Source organism: Lynx canadensis, chromosome C1, assembly GCF_007474595.2.
Source record: "Lynx canadensis isolate LIC74 chromosome C1, mLynCan4.pri.v2, whole genome shotgun sequence".
NCBI lineage: Eukaryota > Metazoa > Chordata > Mammalia > Carnivora > Felidae > Lynx > Lynx canadensis.
Window position 1 is genome coordinate 145,893,574 of NC_044310.1, and position 23,674 is coordinate 145,917,247.

The 23,674-nt window shown below is 37.2% G+C and overlaps 1 protein-coding gene across 4 annotated transcripts in view; it reads left to right on the forward strand.

Annotated features, from left to right (window-relative positions):
- GPD2 (glycerol-3-phosphate dehydrogenase 2) overlaps positions 1-23,674 on the forward strand; it is a 142,555-nt gene that overhangs the window by 61,847 nt on the left and 57,034 nt on the right. For all 4 annotated transcript variants that reach the window (XM_030324216.1, XM_030324215.2, XM_030324218.1 and 1 more), the window contains exons 4-6: positions 8,250-8,374; positions 9,675-9,772; positions 10,853-11,016. In XM_030324216.1, coding sequence (XP_030180076.1) covers positions 8,250-8,374; positions 9,675-9,772; positions 10,853-11,016 — 387 coding nt within the window. The remainder of the gene's footprint in view (positions 1-8,249; positions 8,375-9,674; positions 9,773-10,852; positions 11,017-23,674) is intronic.

The following is a 23,674-nucleotide window of genomic DNA, read 5'->3' on the forward strand; positions in this document are numbered from 1 at the left end:
ATGAGACAGAGTTTGTTTCATATTGTGTTGAACTTTTCCATATCCTTTTGCTCTAGGTATGCCTATAATAAACAGCATGTATCTGGATTCTTTTAGTTTTTTTTTTTTTTTTTTTAAGGTTTATTTACATAATCTCTACACCCAAAATGGGACTCTAACTCACAACCCCAAGATCAGGAGTCACATGCTTTTCTGAATGAGCCAGGCAGGCACCCCTGGATTTTTTTTTTTTTTTTTTTAATGCTTAATAGGTAGAATCTACCTTTATTTTTTATTAAGTTTTTAATTTTAATTCCTGTTGGAATCTATCTTTAACCAGGTGAATTTAGTCCATTGAAAGAGTCTATCTATTTAAGCATAGAGAAAAAAGTGGAATTTGATTCAGTTCCATTTACTGGGATACGATGTGCATTTATTTTGTATTTTTTACTTACATTTTTTTAACTTTGCTTCTTTTCCTCCCTTCCTTCCCTTCATATTAAATCATTTTGGTATCGCTGTGTGTTTCTGCACCTTAAACTGTATACATAAAGTTGTTTCTACCCTCGAGTCCCATCAGAGAGACTTTTCCCAGGGCCCTGTTGAGGCTCCTGCTCTGTGCTGATGCTGGACGCCCTGCAGACCAACTGCTGAGCTAGCTGGGGGTGCTTTGGCTTGGGTGATGCTCTCTGCCTCTGACTTCCTGCCTCCCAGATAACTCCCTGCAGGTAGTACACAGCCCCGGGCAGTGGTCACCGAAGCCTCTCCACCGCTCTTCATAATGGATCAAGCCCTTCTTCAGTTCTCAGCATTCAGCTGGTTCCTCTGGCTTCCTTACCTCTCCCTGCAAGGGAGACCTGTATTCCTCTTGCCCCTCAGGAACTGAAATCTGGGTGGCCTTTTCCTGTTTGTAGACCCAGAGCCCAGCAAGGCAGGGGCTTTTGGCCTAACTACTCTGCTCTGAGTTTCTGTTATGTTTCTGATCCATAGTGTGTTTATTTTTGAGTCAACCACATTCTTTAAAAATATATAGAGAGAAATTATTTTTGCTGTATTTAGAGAAGAGGAGGAGTTCAAAGCTGAACTCATAATGCCATATTGATTAAAATTTTACTTACAGCAATTTATAACAACAAAAACCTGAGGTCTGGTTTAATAAATTGGGTACATTCAGTTATCCAAGAAGTTTATAAGTATTTACAGAGAAGATGGCTAATATGTATCATAAATTGGAAAACAAATTGTGAAGAATGAGTTTGTTAATTGTATTTGTGTTTAAAGCAAAAAGATACATAGCTTGTATACTTTCATAAGCATAGAAGGTTTCTGGTAGTATGGATGGGACATGTTTATAGTTAACACTGGTTACATCTGGATTGTGTAACTAGGAAGCCATTGGTATATTAGTTTCTCTTTTCATCCCTCTAAATTGTTTGGATATACCTCCTCTCTCTCTCTTTTTTTTTAAAACTTTTTTTTAATGTTTATTTCTTTTTGAGAGAGAGAGAGAGAGAGACAGAGCATGAGTCGGGGAGGGGCAGAGAGAGAGAGGGAGACACAGAATTCGAAGCAGGCTCCAGGCTCTGAGCTGTCAGCATAGAGCCCGACGCGGGGCTTGAACTCACAGACCGTGAGATCATGACCTGATCCAAAGTCGGACGCTCAATCGACTGAGCCACCCATGCGCCCCTATACCTCCTCTTTTTGAACATTGGCGGTTTTTATAATAAAAAAGTAAAAAGAAGAAGCAACCAGGCAACTCGCATATTCCCTCATAACTGTATTATTCTGTTTAATGTTATGGCTGAATGCATTTTTGTGACTCTACAATCTGTGTGTACTTAAGGAACACACATGTTATCCCCATTAATAGTTTATGTTTCCTGATGTAAAAATAGCAATAGGTATTAAATAATCAATCCAGTATTCTATAATTCTGTAAAATGCTAACGTTCATTGTTGGAAAAAAACTAGGCCAAAAGCATAGTATTCAGACTATAAGGATTAAGAAGTCAGGATTACTTTGTAGCTGTAGAGGGGAGTGTTATTTATTTATTTATTTATTTATTTATTTATTTATTTATTTATTTTTGGAAATTGATCCTTCATATGAAATGTTCAGCCTTTGGGATAGTCCTTTGTCTTATTAGTGGCATTGGCTTTCTGAAGTCCAGAGGTAAATGCCCAAAGCTTTTCTAAAGAAAGAGAAACTTTCCTTTCCTTAAATGACATCATTTTATCCTTCATGGGGCATGTGGCTTTAATACATATGCTCTGGTACTAATGTACAGATGTCTAAATTTTTTGACTGGTGTGTTGTGTTGGTGCTTCTGCTATGCATTTCACAGGGATTAATCTCTCCTTTCTATTTAAAAATATCTAAATAATGCCATATCTGAAAATTTATTCTAATGAAATAATTAAAAATGCAGAGTTTAAATGAAAATATGTCGCAGTACTATCTGTGATAATGTAGGTATAAAATAACCCAAATGTTCAAAAATAGGGAATTGGATATAAATCATTGTAAATATTTAATGCAATACTATTCATACATTAAAAATGAAACGATAGAAAAATACATATTGACATGAAGAGATGTTTACAATAAATAACATTGAATGAAAAAAATGGAATATGTCCTATTTTTGTAAAAATGTACATATGTGATTATAGACATGCATAGAAAATGTGAGCGTTTAAATGTTCACAAATGTCAACTGTGGTTATCTCTAAGCCGTGCGATTACAGGAGAGTTTTATTTTGTTCTCTTTACTTCTCCGCATTTATTATACTGAGCATGTTTTCATGCATAATAAGATAATCAGTAAAAGGTATTAAAGTATACTTCTGTTCTATATCATGTTGTGAAAGTTAAATGTCGCACCATTCTTCCCCTTAGAAGGTAATTACTCCTCTGTTCATTCAACTGTCTTGGGCCACAAATTCGTTTAGTTAGAAGTGGTTGGTAGCTAGACATTCTCACTCAGGTTGGAAAAGGCAAAGCTGTAAAGAGCCTTCTTTAGTTCAAGTCCCCTGCCCCGCGTCCCCTGTAATTTGAACTTGCTCAGGGATGGGCTGAAGATGACAGAAAGGCAGATTTCAGTTGCCTTTATTCTTCCACTGTGGCTAATCTTGTTAGTCCACCTGAGATTCTCAGAGTAATTTCATCCCAAATATTAATACTTCACCACTGTCATGAAATCCCTGTGAATATGTATTAAAAGCAATCAATGTTAAAACAAAAAAGAAAATAACAGTACCACTCGTAAGTGTTCTGGTTTATCTCCTCAGGGATAGAGCTCACTGCTGTCCTTAACAAGTAACTGCCAAAAAGAAAAGAAACAAACAAACAAACAAAAAACAAAGACTATTTTCATAAAACCTTGAACTAGTTTAGTTGAATTACTGTAAATGCACAGAGAGGTCTGCCCTCGATCGCGCTGGCATGTGGGGAGGTCATTCTTTCTACTTGGAGGAAAGATCTTCCCGAGCTCCTCAAATCCGCAGCCAGCAGTTGATTGAAGCGTGGGTACATTATTTTGGATGTCCTTCAAACTTAGTTATCTTACCTGAGAACACTAAATGTTAGCATTGAATATCACTTAAAAATACTGTTCGTTCACCTTAAGAAAGCACAAAAGTACTCTCTTTTCACTTCCTTGCTTTAAAGTATCAGAAAACTAAGCCCTTAAAAGTTCAGATCCATGATTTTAGAGGGGAGGAAAATTTTGGAGTTTTGAGAGGTGCACAGAAAGGAACATATTAGATAACAGGACTGTGTAAGACTGTAAGGCTTTTTAAAATTCCATGATCTTTGCTGTAGTCAGTCACTTAAAAATATATTTATGGGAAGCTGTTAGAACTTCTAATAATGTCTTGAGTTTGCATCAGTTTCCTCCTCCCTCATTCCATTGTTCTCATCCCACAAAAATGAGAAAACATTTAGTGTATAATAGCAGTTGAAAATCTAAATTTTTTTTCTTTTTTTCCAAATATCTGAGGGTTTGTATGTGTGTGTGTGGTTCTGAAAACTTTTGGTAATACTTTTAGGTTACATGGTGCTTTAATACATCAATATAGCTGGAACTTTAAGGGTTAAATTTTTCTGGGTTTTTTTTTTTTTTTTTTTTTTTTTTTTTTTCTCTGGAAGAAGCTGTATCATTTCACTCCAGAAATTCTGGTGGGTTGATGGTATGACACTAGAAATAATAGGACAAGCAAAACAGCCTGGTTTGACAGAGAAGCCCGTTTTAACTTTTGTTGGTATTCACTAGGGTTTCTCACATAAATACATGTGAATAACTTTTTTAAAATGTCCAATACTTGCAAAAGCAGTTTTGAGGCTTTAAAGTGTTAGCTCTCACTTACATATCCTGAAATATCCTCCTGAGATGGCTTGCTAATTCCTAGAGTAGCTTCCCTGCCTCACACTCTGTCAGTTTGGGAAAGAAAAAAAAAAAAAAATCCAGCCTGATGACACAAGCCCATAAAATTCTCTCTTCACATCGCTCTCTGCTACCATTTCTGCCTTGTGAGGCTGGCCTCTTCATTGCCCTGCTCCTCCTCTATGACACATGTCCCCTAAGTGGTCTACCTCCAGTTCTTCTCTCCCTCCAGACCGACCCTCCACCCCCACAGAGAGATCTTTCTAGAACATTAATCTGATAGCTTAGCTTCAAACACTTTGATGGTTCCCTGATAGATAGCACAATAGTATTTCTCAAAAGACTATCTGAGAATTTCTGGAAAAAAAAAATTAACTATTATTCTTTTTTTTATGATAAGAAAAAAAGAATCAACCAGCATGCTTTTCCTCAAAATGCATAATTTGTGACTGAGTACAGCCATCCGGTTCATTGTTCTGTGGCATTGATGCCAAATCTCGTACCTTCTAACAAAGCATTTGCTTCTCAAACCAATATGTGACTTGAAGCCATGTTCTCAGAGGCATTTTCCTTTTGAGGAGACTCAGATAATACTTTGCTTGTGAGAAAGAGTGACCCAGAGGACAGAGTCCAAATCTCCAGTGTAGACGAAAGGCCCTTTTACTATTCCTGCCTTTTACTGTTCCTCCTGCTGGATCTCCTTCCCGTTGTCCACAGCCCCTGAGTGACAAGCAGCCTCAAACTTAGCGGGTCATCTCAAGCGCTTGCCTTTCTCTGGCTTAGGCCATTTCTCGCCGGTGATAATTCCCTCTCCTCTACCCATGTACTGTAAACTTGGCTTTTCCTGAAGACCCCAGTCCCAGGGACAATTAAAAACTTACACTGAGGCTACAGTTATTATACACACAGGGAATCGTGCCATCAATGAACTACCCCAAAATTTAGTGGCTTAAAGCAATATTTGCTATCACACAATTTCAGTGGGTCAGGGATCTGGGGGTGTGCCTTCACCTGAGTTCTCTGGCTCTGTGTCTCAAACAGGTTGCAGTCCTTCCTAGCAACTCATGTAGTTGTTGGCATGATTCAGTTCCTCCCTGGCTGTTGGACTGAGGCCTTGATTTCTTGTGACCTGTTGCCGGTGGGGGGCTCCTTTCGTCTGCGGTCTCAAAACATGATGGCTTGTTTCATCCTAGTTAGCCAGAGAGGGGAAGAGAGAGCGTGGGCAAGAGAGAGAACAGAAATCACAGTCTTTTGTAACCTAATCACAGAAGTGGTATGCCATTATTGCTGCATTTTTCTTCGCTAGAAGCAAGGCACCGGGTCCAGCCCACACTCCAGGCATTCCATGCTAGGAAGTGGGGATTACTGCGGACTGTCTATGATGTCCTCTCCCACAGTCTACAGGATACCTGTGGGCACGCCCAGGTGGGAAGCATGGCTGATGGGAAGGTTCCCTCTGTATTATGTCCCTGTGTGCCATGGTGTGGGCATCTTGGTGTCATGACTGGGATTCCAAGGTTAAGTGGGAGCGATAGTGTAAAGAATCTGGCTCTTAAATGCCATTTAAAAGTGAACTCCCTTGGGGCGCCTGGGTGGCTCAGTCCGTTGAGCGTCCGACTTGGGCTCAGGTCATGATCTCGCGGTTCGTGAGTTCAAGCCCCGCGTCGGGTTCTGTGCTGACAGCTCAGAGCCTGGAGCCTGCTTCGGATTCTGTGTCTCCCTCTCTCTCTCTGACCCTCCCCTGTTCATGCTCTGTCTCTGTCTCAAAAATAAATAAACGTTAAAAAATAAAAATAAAAAAAAAATAAAAGTGAACTCCCTCATTTAATCTTCAGTTGAAGGAAAAACGGTCTATTTTAGTGCTGGAAGAAGATCTCTCCGTTGGACTTACTAAGGAAAGGTGAAAAATCTCACCAAGGGAGAGCATTCTTAAGAGATTACAAATGTAATCTTGACCATGCAGTTTTAGGTTTATGGCCCGATTTTAACTTCTAACCCAGAGTAAGATAAGAGTCCTCTGTATTTTCAAATCTAGCACCTGTAAAACTGCTACACTTTACTTACCTCTCTCTGGGCTGGGAGCTGCTTGACAGCTTGGTCCATGCCTAATTCATTTCATTTTTTAAAAATGTTTGTTTACTTATTTTGAGAGAGAGAGAGAGAGAGAAAGAGAGAGAGAGAGAGAGAGAGAGAAGGAGCAGGAGCAGGGGAGCGGCAGAGAGAGGGAGACAGAATCCCAAGCGGGAGACAGAATCCCAAGCAGGCTCCACACTGTTAGCACAGAGCCCGATGTGGGGCTCAAACTCACGAACCATGAGATCGTGACCTGAGCCTAAATCAAGAGTCAGATGCTTAACCTACTGAGCCAGCCAGGTGCCCCCACACCTAATTATTTCTAATGCCAACACTTCACCTGACACTTAGGATCTCAGTATTCTTTTAAAATGCATGTACTAACGGTATATTTTTCTGTTGTTGTTGTTTTTTAATACATCCAGTACTGAATTTACTAAGCATATTGGATAGAGTTTCCATGGTTGAGAAGTTGACAGATCTTTGTCTGGCATAATGCTTCACAAAGATGAAGTCTGTAATCTCTATTAATTTCTGTGTTATTTTGCTAGTTAGTTAGAGCATTAGCAGTTTTGCCCTTGAATCAAAGTTCTCTACTTTCCCTCCGTGGTTTCCAAATATTTTGTCCTTTTGAGTCAAGGGAATTGCCCTGATTTTATGATGACATTTGGGTAAGATATTTAAACTGTTAAAAGTTATAAAAACGACCCTTTGGTATTAAATGTAATAAATGGCTCTGAATTGAATACATGCACAGATTCTCTTATCTGAGCTTCGTGAGCCCACACTGCTCCATTACATATTCTCATTGTAATTGAATTCTATGACATTCTCTCAACTCCTAAGAGTATGCCAGGCCAGGAGAACTCCTCATGGCTTGGTGCTGATGTATACTTTGGGCCTTTTGAAGTGTGGGGGTTTCATCTCTACCTGTATGTGGCACCTGTAGTACTGTTGGTCTTACCCAATCTGGAAGAAGCAGGGGAGTCTCTGTGAGAAAAGAAAAGAAAACAAACAAAAGCTAGTTTCATCCCTTAGATATTTATCACAACCCTCAAAGAAAGGGGCAGAGACATGACTCCTAGAACCCAACCTATCTTTGCTCAGCCTCACCTTTACCAAGAATATTGTCTTTTCTTTCCTCGTGGATACTCTGCACTGGGTATATTTGTCCTGGGTGTATTTGTATTTTTCTTTGTAATTCCATAATACTGTGCTTGCATGTCTTAGGCCATAAATCCCTCAAAGCCAGAGGTTATTCTCTTCCCTCCTTTTCTCTTTTGATACCTTTGGTCTCTTTTCCCATTTTATACCCACTCGAACAGCATTCCAGAAATAGTAGCCAACACATAAGAGGTCTGGTCTAGACTTATGCATGATGTGTTAGAGTAGAGTGGAGATGACGGGCTGGAACATGTGAAAGGCTTGGGGTGAGGCATGAAGGTGAGTTCCTCAAGGCTTCCAAACAGCACTGCCTTAACTCCACGTGGGTCAGGATGGGTGCCCGGCTCTCCTCTGACCCTCTCAGTGCCCCAGAGTATGTTACTGCCATGAAATTGTATCGTCATATTTTCTAGTTGTGATTCCTTCACAGTTTAATATGCTTCTAGTTCTGGTTTGACTTTTCCCCCAGGACGAGGCTAAAATCTCTTCATTATAATATAGACAGTGTACTGCACTTTGAATACAAATTTATCCATGTTCAGAGTAATTTTTCTTGTGATTGTCTCTACCCTGGAGAAGTGCCTTTAATGAATTACATACAAATTGTGTAATTTAAGAAGTTAATTTGGTTTTCTGGTTACACAGGACTAAAAACAGCCCTTGTAGAAAGAGATGATTTCTCATCAGGGACCAGCAGCAGAAGCACTAAATTGATCCATGGTGGTGTGAGATATCTTCAGAAGGCTATCATGAAGTTGGATATTGAGCAGGTAATTGTGTATGCTGGTTGTTAAACAAAAAATTGCGACTATGCTTTTTTCTACCCAATTAAATCAGGGTGTTTTTTTGTTGTTGTTGTTGTTTTTTTTTATGGCTTTTAACATTTCTTCCTGTTGGAAATACCTATTTAGTGTGTATTCTGCTGGAGTATCTTTCAGGAGGGGTGTGTCATTTCTTTCCTGTAGCATCATGTTTATGGGTGATCAGGGGCTTTTTCTACACAGGCATGTCAAAATAGCAAATTTACAAAATCACTTTTGGATATGTTGCCTCTTAACAATTGCGATTGTTTCTTTGTTCTTTCATTTGTTTGTTTTGCCAATGGCTACCAAATTGCTACTTTCTGGGCAGTGTTGTAATACAGGAGTGTTCAACTGATCCTCTTAACTGTAATTGCAATCACACGCTCGTATTGTCACTGACATATTCCTAAGGAGAAGATGTTCTGAGTCATGCTTTTCTTATGTCACACTTTATTGTGTCCAGTCTGCCACCATTTGAAAACTGCCAAGGCAGTGTGGAAGATGACATTTCCCAGAGGGGTAAAAAAAAAAAAAATCAGCCGAACTCCCTATCTGCTTCTGGTACATGAAAAACAGAGCAGTGCTAACTTGACATTGTCAGTTTTGAATGTGTCCTCTTTTCTTACGTGTCTCTTCGGCATCATGATGGATGCAAAGAAAAGAGCATAAGACTTAGAATCAGATGACTTGTGATGTGTTCCAGATTATTTATTCCATTTCTATGAGCCTCAGTTTTCTCATTTTTAAGTTAGTGTTATAGTAATAATAATGCTAGCTCTTTAGAGACGCATAACGAGGACGAAAGGAGTAAAGACAAACGCTTTTCTGTAATCTGTGAAATACCGTGCAACTCCTAAGTATTATCTCTGCTTGTGTTAGTGGAGGCAGGAAGGGAATATTTAGCATGAATTTGAACAATCTGTTATTTCTTACATGGGGAAATATTATAGAGGACTGAGAAAGCGGACAATACAGAGAATGCAAGATAAATTGTTACAATAATCTTGTAACTCAAGTCGGGAAAATATCTTACACCTGGGAACTCTGACAGCATGTTTTTCTCCTATGCAAATACAGTTAAGGTTTCTAAAAAATCTTTCAGGTTGACAGCATGATGTATTATTAGAACTTTGATTAGGAGGGAGCGATCCTCACTCAGAGGTAGAGAGGTTTCTGTGTATCAATCAGTTGGCAGGGTGTCTATTTGCCATTTGAAAATATTATGATCTGTTACTGCCAAACTAATTTTCTCTGTTTTGCTTTTCAGTATAGGATGGTAAAAGAAGCCCTTCACGAGCGTGCCAACCTACTAGAAATTGCTCCCCATTTATCAGCTCCGTTGCCTATAATGCTTCCTGTTTACAAGTAAGCCTTTTGATATCACCTATATACTATTTGCTTAATTGAGGTCAATAGAAGAACACAGTTTTAATGGAAATAGTTCCTCAGTGTGTATTTCTTAATGTACTTTTAATTGGTCCTAATCTTTAATCCTTTTCAAACATTTGCCTTTGTTGTGTTTAAAAGTGTGGCTTTTCCTAAATTGCCCTTTTCTGACCCAACTCTAAGGGCTAGATCTTGAAGGCCAAGGCGGTTGTCCTCTATATTTATAATTAGTATTTCTTCCCCCAGTTTACTGAGAGTCTAAAGACGAGCGACTGCGTTTGTACCAAGGAACAGAAGAGGGTCATTTGCGCACTAAAATGCACAGCTTAAAAGTACCTTGCTGCAAAATCTGAACCTAAAATGTACCAACTCCAAGCCTAAACCGTTTTGGCTCATTTTAAATTTCCAAGTTAGCCAAAACCGAAGTTTGGTTCAGAGGTGTTGGATGGTAAGCTATAAAACCCAATTTTCCTGATTTTGTTAGAGCTGGTCCATTAAGTCACCTTAAATTGGAATATAGGTAATATGAGACAGTGGATTATGTAACTGCTAGCCACATGAGGGTTGGGGTGCCTAGAAACAGATTTTATCATTTTCATCCATATTTTGTCATAGATTGCTTAGGACATCTCAAGCCAGTGATTCTCTCCCCTGGTTGCACATTAGAGTCACCCAGACCCCCAACTCTCATCTCTAGACCCGTGAGGCCCCGGTATCTGTATGTATGTTTATGTGTATGTTATGTTTATGAGGCCCAGGTATCTGTATGTATGTTTATGTTCATGAGAATTCTCCCCAGAGAATTCTCATCTGCAGCCAGGTCGAGAAGCACTGCCTTAGGGATGATTCATTTAGAGTCTCACTGATTCATTTTCTTATATAATTCAGCTTGGTTGGTGTCAAAAACAGTTTTGTAGTTCCTCCTGTTTCCTTTGCAGCAAATACACCTCTAGATATACTTTGCTTTTCTTAAATGCAAAGTATATTGTAACTTACAGTGACATTCTAGAATGTTCTACCCTGTGTCTCAAGAAACCTTTCCCCCTATTTATGCCGTAGGTGGTGGCAGCTACCTTATTACTGGGTAGGAATCAAGCTATATGATCTGGTTGCAGGAAGCAATTGCCTGAAAAGCAGTTATGTCCTCAGCAAATCGAGAGCCCTTGAACATTTCCCAATGCTCCAGAAGGACAAACTGGTAGGAGCAATCGTCTATTACGACGGTATGTGATTTTTCTTTTTACAAGGCACTTCTCTCTTACTCATGACCCTTACAGTATGTTATTAATGAGATAGTTTCGCATTATTAATTTTAATGCTGGTCTTCTACAACATACCAACACATATGCGTGTGGGCACACACACACACACACACACACACCACTTTGTCTAATATTAGCTGAAACACTACTCATGGTGTTTTGATTTTAACATTTTTCAGTTTTTGAGTATTTTTTTTCTTCTTTGATTTCTACTTTGTCTCATGGTTGGTTTGGTTCATTTTCCATCATTATGAATTTGGGCCGCACCCTCATGCCATTTAATTTGTTCCACGTTTGCCAGTGAATACTTGCCTTATGAATATATTATAACGTTGAAAGCAGCTGAATATCTGTTAGGTTTTCTAGATGAAACCTCTATTTTCAAGGGGTTATAAACCTAGAGAAAAATGCCCTCTGGGCTGAAATTGACATGTTTGTATTTTGCACAGGACACAATTCTTGAACGTATAATTTATGTGATGAGGTAGATGAACATTGCATCTGTTAAACCAAAGCCTCAGTTTTTATTGCTTATTTTTTTGTTGTTAAATGTTTTCTAACAGAAACATTATCTAATATCCATTTGCCATGTGTTCCTTGTTCATTCTTTGTGTGTGTGGGTGGGTATGGGTATATGTGCACAATATAATTTTATACACTTTTATTTGAAGGACTTAACCACTTAATATGTCTCCAGATGGACCACAATGCAACACAAAACAAAACGGGAAAAGCCATTTGTGAAATTGTACTATGGTTTTAAAGGGTGTATGGAATCACAGAATAGTCCAGGGATGGATGTCTATTTATAAAATAAATAGCTGGACACAGATAATTGTACACGTTCAAAAAGTCTTGGAAATTTTGTGTCACAAAAGACAGCTTGGGCTCTATAGCTCAGTGGGTTGGTTTTGTTTTTTGTTTTTTTTTTAACCCCATTATGTGACCTTTGTATTTCATCTTACATATCTAAACTCTTAGCATGAAGAAATGTTCGTTGTTGTTGTTTTCTGTTCTTTTTGTTTGTATGTTTTCAGGGGACTTTGATATTTACACTTTATATTATAGGATATCCTCAAGCCTACCCCCACCTTTTTCCTTCTTCTCAGTGTTAGATTTCTGAATCAATTTAGCTGTCTGTCATGCTTCATGTATGAATGCAGAATGTATATGTGCAGAGGGGGCAACAGGGACAAACTCAAGAAAATGTCCTAGGAGCAACAATATTGGAAAAATGTTAAGGGTCTTAGACAAACATTAAAAGCTAGAGAATTCACAATTTACAGTGCCTTCCAGCATCTAAGCACCACAGGGGGGTGGCACTTAACTACTTTTTGGTGCCCTTGTTGAGCCTACATGTTAAAGGACAACCTTAACTGTGAATTTGCTTTCTCTACATCAGACCCTTAATGCTCATCCATTGTAGTTTAGTGGGTGATTATATTAAAGAGGTTTTGGGTCCAGGAGGAGTAAGAAGGCATTCTGCAAATGGCATCCTTCCCATCCTGACAAGGAAGTGTTTGTGCCCTTTGCCTCTTATTACCCATCCCTCCTGGCTAAACCCTCTCAAATACTTGGTCATTTTCTTTATCATGTGATGTATCAAACACTAACTAGTTTTATTTTTTAGCCTGTGCATATCTGAATCTCCTTGAGAGGACTATAAGTGGATGTCACATCTGAATTTGTGGCATCCTGTTTTTCGGTGGTTTGATATTGTTATGATTTTTACAGATTCTTATTAATTCTACATAGAGAAACCAAGGGAAATTTATGTCACATGTGCAGAAGAAACATCATCTAATTAGAAGCAAGAGAAGAATTTCTTTAATCTAAAATTGGGTTTTAGGGCGCCTGGGTGGCTCAGTCAGTTAAGTGCCTGGCTCTTGATTTCTACTCAGGTCATGCTCTCATGGTTCGTGAGATAGAGCCCCTGTGTTGAGAAGCCTTCTTGGGATTCTCTCTTTCCCTCCCTTGCACTTTCTGTCACTCTCTCAAAATAAATAAATAAACAAATAAAATAAAATAAAATAAAATAAAATAAAATAAAATAAAACATAATACAATTGGATTTCATACCTTGTTTATAGGTTGCAAAATTATGAGTTTGTCAAGAATTATTGAAAAATATAAAAATTATTATTTAAAATAATTTCAAATTTGTATTTGAAAGTTGACTATAAAAATCTTAAATCTTGAAGGGATAAAATAATTATATTCTAGTCATTTGAGATTATTTATATTTATATTTATATTTAATTTTATATTTATATCCTTGTTCTGAAATAATACAGGTCCAGCTATGTCCTGTATTTGAGGTGAGGCAAAACAAGAATGTGCAACAAAGTATAGTTTTATGGTTTCACAACTGTATTCACTGACAGAGCAACTCCTGTTTTACCTAATGGTGTGATGAGCAAATTAAATATCAATGAGGAAGTAAGGTAGAAAGGAGCATATAAGTAAGGGCATTACATGTAGTAAGTGTGTGCTCAGAGAAAGGAAGGAATGCCCTACCCTTTGACCAAAAAGGAACATTATCATCCTGTCACCAAAGTATTTCAGAGAGGAAAAGGTACCGGAACATTTACTATTGCAAATGAGGTCTATACATTGTAATTTATAAGGTAAAACTTTCTTAACAAGAAAAGAAAAAATCTTCTTTATCACTGACCATTATGAGAATGTAATAAGTTACCCAAATAACGTCAAAATGAATTTGGGCTGCTGGAAATAACTTTTTTTTTCTTTTTTACTGAAAAATAATTTATTGCAGTGCAATTCACATAACATAAAATTAACCACTTTAAAGTGAGCAGAAATAATAATTTTTATAACTCCCAACTTGGGAGAATCTTGATTATGAAAAAGTGGCAAAAGTAATTAAATTGAACTCAATGCTACAAGAAGTTAGGCTAACTAAACACTCTTATTAGTAATTCATTATACAGTTATTTCAGCACCAATGAAAAGTAAAATATAACAGTACAAAAATATAGTCAAACCAGTAAACATTGCCATTACCTTAGACCAGTGGCTGAGAAAGTCTTTAAAGTTCCTACAAGGCTGGATGTTAGGGCCTTGAGGTGTTCCCTCTGACATACAAAATGTACAAAGATCAACATAGTTTTTCTTAGTTATTCGTAGGAATAGTTCATCCTAAATAAATAGTGATGGCCATTGCATTTGATTAAGGCAAAATGTATTCCTCCACAAAAGTCAATACGGGTAATAAAATAAATTCCACATACTTTCAAATGTAGTAATTATAGCGGTTATTATGTGCTTGGCATAGGTATGATCCATTGCCATATTTTGTTGTTAAGTGCTGAAAAACAAACTCACCCATATGGAGGAATAAGTACCATCTTTTTCAGTGCAAAGTAAATGTCAAATTTCTCAGTGAAATTTATATGAAATGAAAGTTGGGATTGGAAGGGACAGATCAGGTTATATTTTCTTCATCTATTCTGTTAGAGAAAACACACAGTCAACTCACTGGTTTTATGACTGAGACGTAATCCTGGTGGTGCTTACCTGTTTCTTGCCTTCTGCTACCAGAGAGCCATCGGCTGATGCCGGCCATGGTCATTACCTCTAGTAAGGGGGTACCAGGTAGTATGGCGGCTGCTCCAACTCTCCTAAGTCAGCCAGAAGTATTTAAGGCATGACACTCTTGAGCAACTCGGCATGCCATGAGATAGGAATCAGTGCAGGAGGGGGTGCCAGTTTCTTCAGGAACTTATTTTGCCTTCCTCTGTCAACTTTACTTCAGTCTATCTGTTTCCAGAGTATGTTCTTTGCTGCCATTCTAGTTGGACTCCAGTTATCCAATCCAGTGCACATAACATGAGATATAATTAAAAAATCATTAAATATTTAAAACCATTAAATACAGCCATTAAGCTTCTATAAGATGAGACTGGAGAACAAAATTATGGCTTTAAATTCTTCCTTGTGAGCATCAAGGCACTGACAGAGAGAGATGTCTGTTATTTCATACCCAATGATGCCCTTAAGTATTCCTTATGCACATATGAAAATCGCAACCTACAGGAAATTACATTAGCTTTCCTAATGTAAATAAAAGTCGGTTATATCCATGTTTCAAAGGGGGAATTAAAGCCCAGGTTTCACTAGAATATTCATTTTTATTCCAGCCTAAAACTCAACAGCATACAAATAGATGAATTCAGCTCGTGAGAGAGCAAAGCCAATTTAATCTCTGGCTCCCCTGAGGTAAATGTAGTTCACGGTCCTGCCCCCACCCCAACCTCAGCTATAATCCCTGGCTCCTGGAGGTAAAAATGCACTGAAGTGAGGAAAATTCTGCAGCAGGATATAATGATCCAAAATGACAGGGACAATAATGACAATGAATTTCATGTCTCCCAGTCATGAGCTGGAGATGCTTGACTAGGCTGACTTCTACAATTAAATTGTTACAGGTACAGCAGGAGATGCAGTTAGCTGTGCGCTTTGGGGAACGATGCCTCTGGCAAAAGGCATATTGTGGAATCCAGACTCTTTTGTTAGGAACAAACTATTACTCCTCTAGGCAGGCACCCTCAGTTGTATGCTTAAATAAAAGAAATCCTGGGTTAAAGGCAAGTCTTTTAAGGTGTTGATTTTATCTACTTGGAAACCTTAAAAAAAAAAAAAATCAATTACCCAATAACACAAAGGTGATTTGTTTCTTCTTTTTTGGTCTTATGCTTTTGTTTTTGTTTTTCCTTTGAGTCCCTGGAACATAAGTCAAACCTAAAGATGGTGCCTTTAATTCTCATTTACCCCTTTTGCAAATACAGCTGTTGAACCGATTGGGTGTTACCAACTTTAATCTGACAGACACATTAATTTCTTCAGAGTAATAGAAATAGGTTGAATAAATAACCAAATAATGGGATTTACAAACAAAATAGAGTCCTGTTCTGTGAGTTTGGGCTATGTGCTCCTTAATATAATCCTTGTAGGGTTGCTCCGATGACCTCTAAAGTTGATGGTGCGAGACTTCTGGGGCGCACAAGACCATCTCCTGGGTGTAGAAGAACATATTAGAACGTCTGCTTGGATATTTTGCTATCAAATGCCTTATAAATGTCTGTTTTTACATATGGTCCAAATGTCTGTAATATGTAAGTTCAAGTACTTCTATATATAAGTACAATATTACAGGTATTTAATTTATCAATAAATTACTTACTGGAGCTATATGCTGATGTTTACTTTGGGGAATACTGGACTTAATTTTTCTTCTTTGAAACACTGGGTTAGTAATTTGTCATCATTTTAAGTCTTTGATAACTGACTAATTTGAATGTTTTCAAGATAGATGTATCAGCTAGAGGAAAAATTCCCCCAGAAGAGGAAACATCACCAAATCCATTCCTTCATTTCTCAAGGTCCAATTTCTGTGAACTTTGATTGAGGGTTCTAAAAACTATTGACAAAAAGGGAGTATTCTCTTGGGAACCTCAACATTATCAAAATTTGGCATGATACATTAAAACTTGTTTCTTGCTTTTATTTTTATTTCCATCTTAAAAAAATATAATAAATTTATTTTAAAATGTAAAGTAGTTGTATTTGCCAATAATTCTCAAGGCTCCTAACTTCTTTTTAAGATCCTTATTATTGTACACACTGAGGTATAAAATTATGTAAATATTATGTAAATATTGATGCATATAAAAGAATATAGTTAACACATATACGTATGTGTATATGTATACGTATATATGTATATATATATGTATACACATGTATACATATGTACATCTCTATATGTATATGTACACATCTATATGTATATACACATCTATATATACTAAGCTTTCACACCCTTATAGTGTGTAATATATATATAGAGAGAGAGAGAAAGAGAGAGAGAGAGAGAGAGAGAGAGAGAGAGAGATGTATACACACACACACACACACACACACACCCGGGAATCCACAAGTGACCTTAAAACCAAGAATATTATCAATACATTGAGGCTATTTGTGACTTCAAATTGTGAATACACCCCATTTCATCCTCTTGGTTCTTTCCTAGAAATTACTGCTATTATGAATTTTATTATTGGAAGTTTTTTTTTTTTATTATCCTCTGTCATCTTTTTTTGTCTTATGTAAATGTATTTGAAAATAATCTATTGGTTAGTTTTGCTTTTAGTATAAAATGATGTATTATGTAAGTTGATATAAACACTTGGGAAAACAAACACTTCTAATAAAGTTAAGCATACACACACCTTGTGATTCAGTAATTCTGTTACTAAATGTGTGCCCCAGAGAAACTCTGACACATGTCCACAGGGAGATATGTACAGAAAAGTTCACTGAAGCACAGGGTACAATGTAAAAAGGGAAATAATTCAAATATCCATCAAGAGACCAATGAATAAATAACCTGTGTATTCACATAATGGAGTAAAACAGCATTGGAAGTGAATGAACTCAGCTAAACCGAACAACGTGGATGAGTCTTAGAAAACTAATGTCGAAAAGGGCATGATAACTCGTCCCACAAATATAAGAATCACAGTCATACTTGAAAACTGCTTTCCAAAGTGTCATAGTGTAGTTGAAACACTCAGCAATATGTAAGTACATGACTTAGGTTTACAAACTTTATTGAGCTTTGAGTCCCACCTTACAAATCTATGAATTTAGGCTTATAATACCTCATTCACAGTGTGTTTTGAGATCTAAATGAATTAATAAATATAACTTCATAAGTATAAAACATTATTTAAATATTGCTTTATTTGGGTCGATTTTATGGATATTCTACAATATCCATAGTCTATAATATCCATAAAATTCACCAAATTTCTACTTTTCATGTCATAAAGTGAAGCATCAGTTGTACCAATATCTCTTTATGTGTATGTATATATATATATATATATATATATATATATATATATAAATTTGCAGATTCTTCCAGAAAAAAATTTGCAAAACATTCTTAGGAGAAAGGAAAATTTTATGCAAATAGATATGTACCAGGTGAGTATATAACCTTTGAAATTTAAGGGTTAAAAAGCACAACATTTTAAAAGAACTTACTCTACAATTATCCACCTCTTAGACATTGATCTAAAACATATTTCATATTTCTTCCTGTGCATATGTAGTTTACGCTTACAGGTTAAATAATTTTTATCCTGATTTTCTGTTGCCATCTTTTCCATTGTACTTCTCCTCTTGTTATCTGTGAGTTAGATAAACGAAACTGGCATCATTGCTCATATAGCAGGCATATTATTTTGCCCCTGAATTCTGCCTTTTTGCTATTCAGTGTATCTGGATACCAACCAATGCTAAATGAAGTTTGACATGTACCCCTAAGAAACAAAAGTTATAAATTGTGGCTTCAAAGGAAACCTTGAATAAATAGGACACATTTGTGTCCACCCAGGCTAACATCTAACATATGCTTTAGCTTCCTGATGATGAGACAGAGCAAAATAGCCCCTAGGAAAGTTTGCAATTGTTTATTGCTCACTTGACCAGCATGTATTAAATACCAAGCTTTCGTTCCCTTATAATTAGTTTTTAAGAAAATCAAAAGCACACAAAAGTAGATTTAATCAGGTGTAGCATACTGAGACAGTAATCATCCCTTTTCTACTTTGTATATACAAGCTTGAAAACAGTGCTAAAATTTATAATAATAGGCTATGTATGCGTATAACTTGTTTGAGCAGATAGTTCTGGTGGGTTCATGGTAAGCTATCTGCCCCACACTCTGTTGCCCAACTGACCCTTTGTCTTCTACATGGAAGTATTGTTGACACACAACGTTACATTCGTTTCAAGTGTATCTTAGTTGGCTTTTTTTTAGAAAAGATGTAGGATCAATGGCAAAAGCTAATGTATCAAAAATCTCCATGCCCTCTTCCTCCCTGTTTACTCGTTCATCCAAAAAAAAAATATATTATATATGTAATATATATAATATATATATATATATATATGTTATATAAGTTATATAACTTATAATTTATATATAATTTTTCTACTATTTTCCAGACATTATATCTGGCATTAGGGCCAAATGCATTAAAGACAAGAGTTCTGAGATTTCAGGTTTTGAGAGAGTTCACTGCATATATGCCAAATATTGTGCCCAACACATGGTTTCTACGCCAACAGTGTTTTACATTTGTGTAGCAGAGTATGGTTTTCAGAACGTTGTTTTTTTTTTTTTTTTTCTCATAAATGATCTTGGTTGACCCAGCTCAGTTATGTATGCTAGAATGGGATATTATGGTTCCTATTTTGCGGGAGAAAGGGAATCATTGATAAATATCTGGATCAGTATTTTAAATATGTGAGGATGTGAAAGTTTGTTTTGTTTTGTTTATTTGTTTGGAAGAAACAGAAAAGAAAAGAAAAAGAACTTTCCAAAATGAAGATTGATAACATTATGGCTTTTAAAATTTTTTTTTTTTTTAATGTTCATTTATTTTTGAGACAGAGAGAGACAGAGCATGAATGGGGGAGGGTCAGAGAGAGAGGGAGACACAGAATCCGAAATGGGCTCCAGGCTCTGAGCTGTCAGCACAGAGCCTGACGCGGGGCTCGAACTCACGGACCATGAGGTCATGACCTGAGCTGAAGTCGGACGCCCAACCAACTGAGCCACCCAGGCGCCCCACATTATGGCTTTTTTACCTACCATTAGGTGTTAAGTATGTCACACACTTTAACAAAAAACTTTAACAAAAAGTTAGGAGGGTTTTCTGCTTTTGCTTTAGAGACATTAGTAAAACATATGCCAAGAAACGTATAGTTCAGTTTGTAGTTCAACAAAGCATACACAGTTTTATTAAGAGAAAGTTCTAACAGGGGCGCCTGGGTGGCTCAGTCGGTTGAGCGGCTGACTTCGGCTCAGGTCACGATCTCGCGGTCCGTGAGTTCGAGCCCCGCGTCGGGCTCTGTGCTGACAGCTCAGAGCCTGGAGCCCGTTTCAGATTCTGTGTCTCGCTCTCTCTCTGCCCCTCCCCTGCTCATGCTCTGTCTCTCCCTGTCTCAAAAATAAATAAAACGTTAAAAAAATTTTAAAAAAGAGAAAGTTCTAACATAATGTAGAAGTTATAAGCATGATAAAATGGACTTCCAGTTTGGACCTTTACAAACTCATGGCTAAACTTCATCTGTACTCATATACTCTCCCCTGCCCTCCAGAGAACAAATATTTTTCATCCATGAATATTTTAGTCTGTATCCTTTTGTAAAAAAAAAAAAATATTGAAGTATAATTGATATACAGTGCTGTATTAGTTTCAGGTGTACAACATATTGATTCAACAATTCTGTACCTTATTCAGTGCTCACCACTGGTAACTGTAGTCACCATCTGTCACATGCAACATAATTATAACATTATTGACTATGTTGCTGTAAGTACAGCATTTCATCTCCATGACTTGTTTCATAACCCCAAGCGTGCACCTCTTAAATCCGTTGTTAAAGACTTTAAAAAAAATACAACCACATCTAAAATGTTTTAAAAATAATTTCTTAATATCTGATATCCGTTCATGTTCACATGTTCCCTATAGTCTTATAACTTTAATCGGCTCCTGATCTAAAAATCAACCCATAAAACAAACAAAATCCTAGTTAAGGTTCACGTACGCCAATAAAGAAAGTCCTCTTATAACTAACAGGTTTCCCCTCCATTCCTTTGTTTTCTCCTTCATTTAATGGTACTTCTGTATTTTCTGTACAGGTAGCAGTTAGGCTTGTTCCAATCATCTGTTGCTGCATAAGAAACAACACCCAAACTTAGTGGCTTAAAATATTAATGGACCCTCTCACAGTTGTGAGGATGGGGAACTCAGCTGGGTGTTTCCCACTTGGGATCCCTCATATAGTTGCAATGAGATGGTCGTTGAGGCAGGAGCACTAAGAGCTTTCTTACTTTCACGTCTGGCTCCTGGGCTGAGAAGACTGGTCAGCTGAGAGCTGGCCCAGCATCTCTCTCTCACCGTGGCTTTTCCATGTGGCTAGCTTGGACTTTCTCATGGGGTAGTGACACTTCTTCCGTGGTGACTGGCTTACCGCAACGAGTATACCAAGGGACCAATGCATAAATGCAAGACTCTTCAGACCTAGCCTTGGAAATCACACAGTGTCGCTTCCACCACACTCTGCTATTAAAGTGAATCACAGGGACAGCCCAGATTTAAGGGATAGGACATTACAAAAGTAATAGCAGCATAATTTATTGGGGAGAGGAGAGCCATCTTTGATGACTAGCTACAAAGAAGCTGGATCAAATTGTTTTGTCAAAAATACTTTTTAAGCAGCGGTGTGAATTTCCATGACACGTCTTCCTGCTGCTTCTTTTGTTGTTGTTGTTGTTGTTGTTGTTGTTGTTGTTTAATTCGGTCATTATCATCATTGCCTAGGTCAGCACCAGTATCTTATTAGAGGTTCAGGGTACTTTTCCAGCTGCCTTTCAACTTCATTTATTATTATTTGGATTACTTATAATTTCCCTGCCTTACCTCTTTGCCTACCTTGAGGCACATTTTGTATAAAACGTCTATGTTTAATGTGTGTCAATTGATTAGTGATGCCCAGATTCCCTATCTCTGGCCTATGGGCACCTTCTCAAGTTGGCTCCTAAGCTGTTTTAACATGCTGTCAGTGGCCTATGATGACTTCTCTGCCATCTGCTATGACAAGATATTTCAGACTCATCCTGAAGCTTTTCTGCCCTAGACCCCAGGAAGCATAAAGTTTTGAAAAGATGAATTTAAAATGCTTCTTGGACCCACATTTCATGGAATTAAATTTTATACCCATGTTAGCTCTTAGAACAAAATACATCCGTCAGTATGGCCTTAGCCATCAGTAAGCCATATTTTCAAGTTGTTTTTCTTTTGTGAAAGAAAAGTGAAATCTTATTTCCTTTCTTTGGACACCACAAAACAATGGCACATCCATTAGTTTTATCTGCATCGAGAGCTTAAAATTAGGCTGTCTCAAATGCTATCATTATCATTATGTAAAATATGCTCTATTTGTTTAAATTCGCTAAAACCTAGTTCATATCATCTGCTTGTGTTGAATGCCAATCTGTTTGGTCAGGCTAAATGTTCATGTTAATTATAGTCTTTTAAGTAGATGGGACTGTTTGATCCTAAACATGAAATTATATATTTCTCAGTAAAATTTTACTGTTATATTCTTTATATTGATGGGACACTTTAAAATGCTTGGGCACGGAACTAATTACTTGTAGCTTACAGTTAAGATGTAAAAGTTAGGAGGGTTTTCTGCTTTTGCTTTAGAGACATTAGCAAAACATATGCCAAGAAATGTATAGTTCAGTGTGCTATATATTGAAGCTTACAGTAACTGTCCAGTGCACTTGTCTCGAATAATTCTTCAGAAAAATAATCCAATAGATCACATCTGGAAAGAAGGGGGGGGGGAAGAAATAACCGTCATTGGCACTTGGGGAAATAAATAGGAAATAAAAAGCTGTAATGATTGGTCTTCAGGAACTGATTTTCCTGCTATTTGATTGCATGACAGTGTAATGTCTCACATGGCTGTTGGCAGAGCCCCTAGATGCCCACTGATCTACCCACTTACTGTGTTTTGTAGCATTCTTTCAAGGGGATCCAAAGTCTTTGCCAACATAAATGTTTCGAAAAAGAAAGAGAAAGAAACAGCGGTCAAGTCCATTTCGGAGCTGTTCTGCACCCAACACACACAGCTTTCTTAGTGTAGTGGAAAGCCAAGCTTATGTCCAGCTTACAAGAAATAGCAGTAATAAAAACGTCTCTGCAATAAAAAAGTCCCACAGTTTAGTTTCAACTGCCAATTCTATAGCCAAGCCCTGGTGACATAATATAGAAAAACTGAAAAAAAAAAAGTCAATGGTACACAGTTTTTATAAATAAAACTAGCACCTTAGTAGATTATATTCTCTGGAACCAAATAGAACACTATATTAGAATGTGAATTTCAAATGGGTTTCATTATTACTATTAATACTTACTCATATCACACTCTATATTAGTAAAACACCCCTTAGATCATTATATCCGCCCACAGAAAACATGAACCACACAACACCTACTTTTCTTTTTATACTTAGCTCTGCACATTAAACACACACACACACACACACACACACACACACACACACACACACACAACTGACTTCCCATGCAGCTTCTATAACTACTGCTCCTTTACTGTCCAAAACCAGAGAGGTATCCTTGCATTCATTGGAAAAGTAGTACCAATATGCAATTTGCTATCCATTCAGAAGAATAAGGCTTTGGGAAGAAAATGATGAAAGAACACCATAAGCAGGTGAACAACTAGCAGATTAAGAACAAAATCGAATAACTTGTACTTTATGTATTTTGTTTTTTGTACTTTATGTCAGAGATGATTAATATATAACTCTCAATTCACTTGGGATAGGTAATCACAAAGCCTCTCAGTAAACCAGAAACTTCATCATATTTTTCAGGAGTTTTAAATCCTTCTACATTTTAACCTGAGAAATATAATAATGAACACACTTGGTGATTCATGCAGGGTTATTTTCCTTCAGAAAGGACAAAGTTTGAAAGAT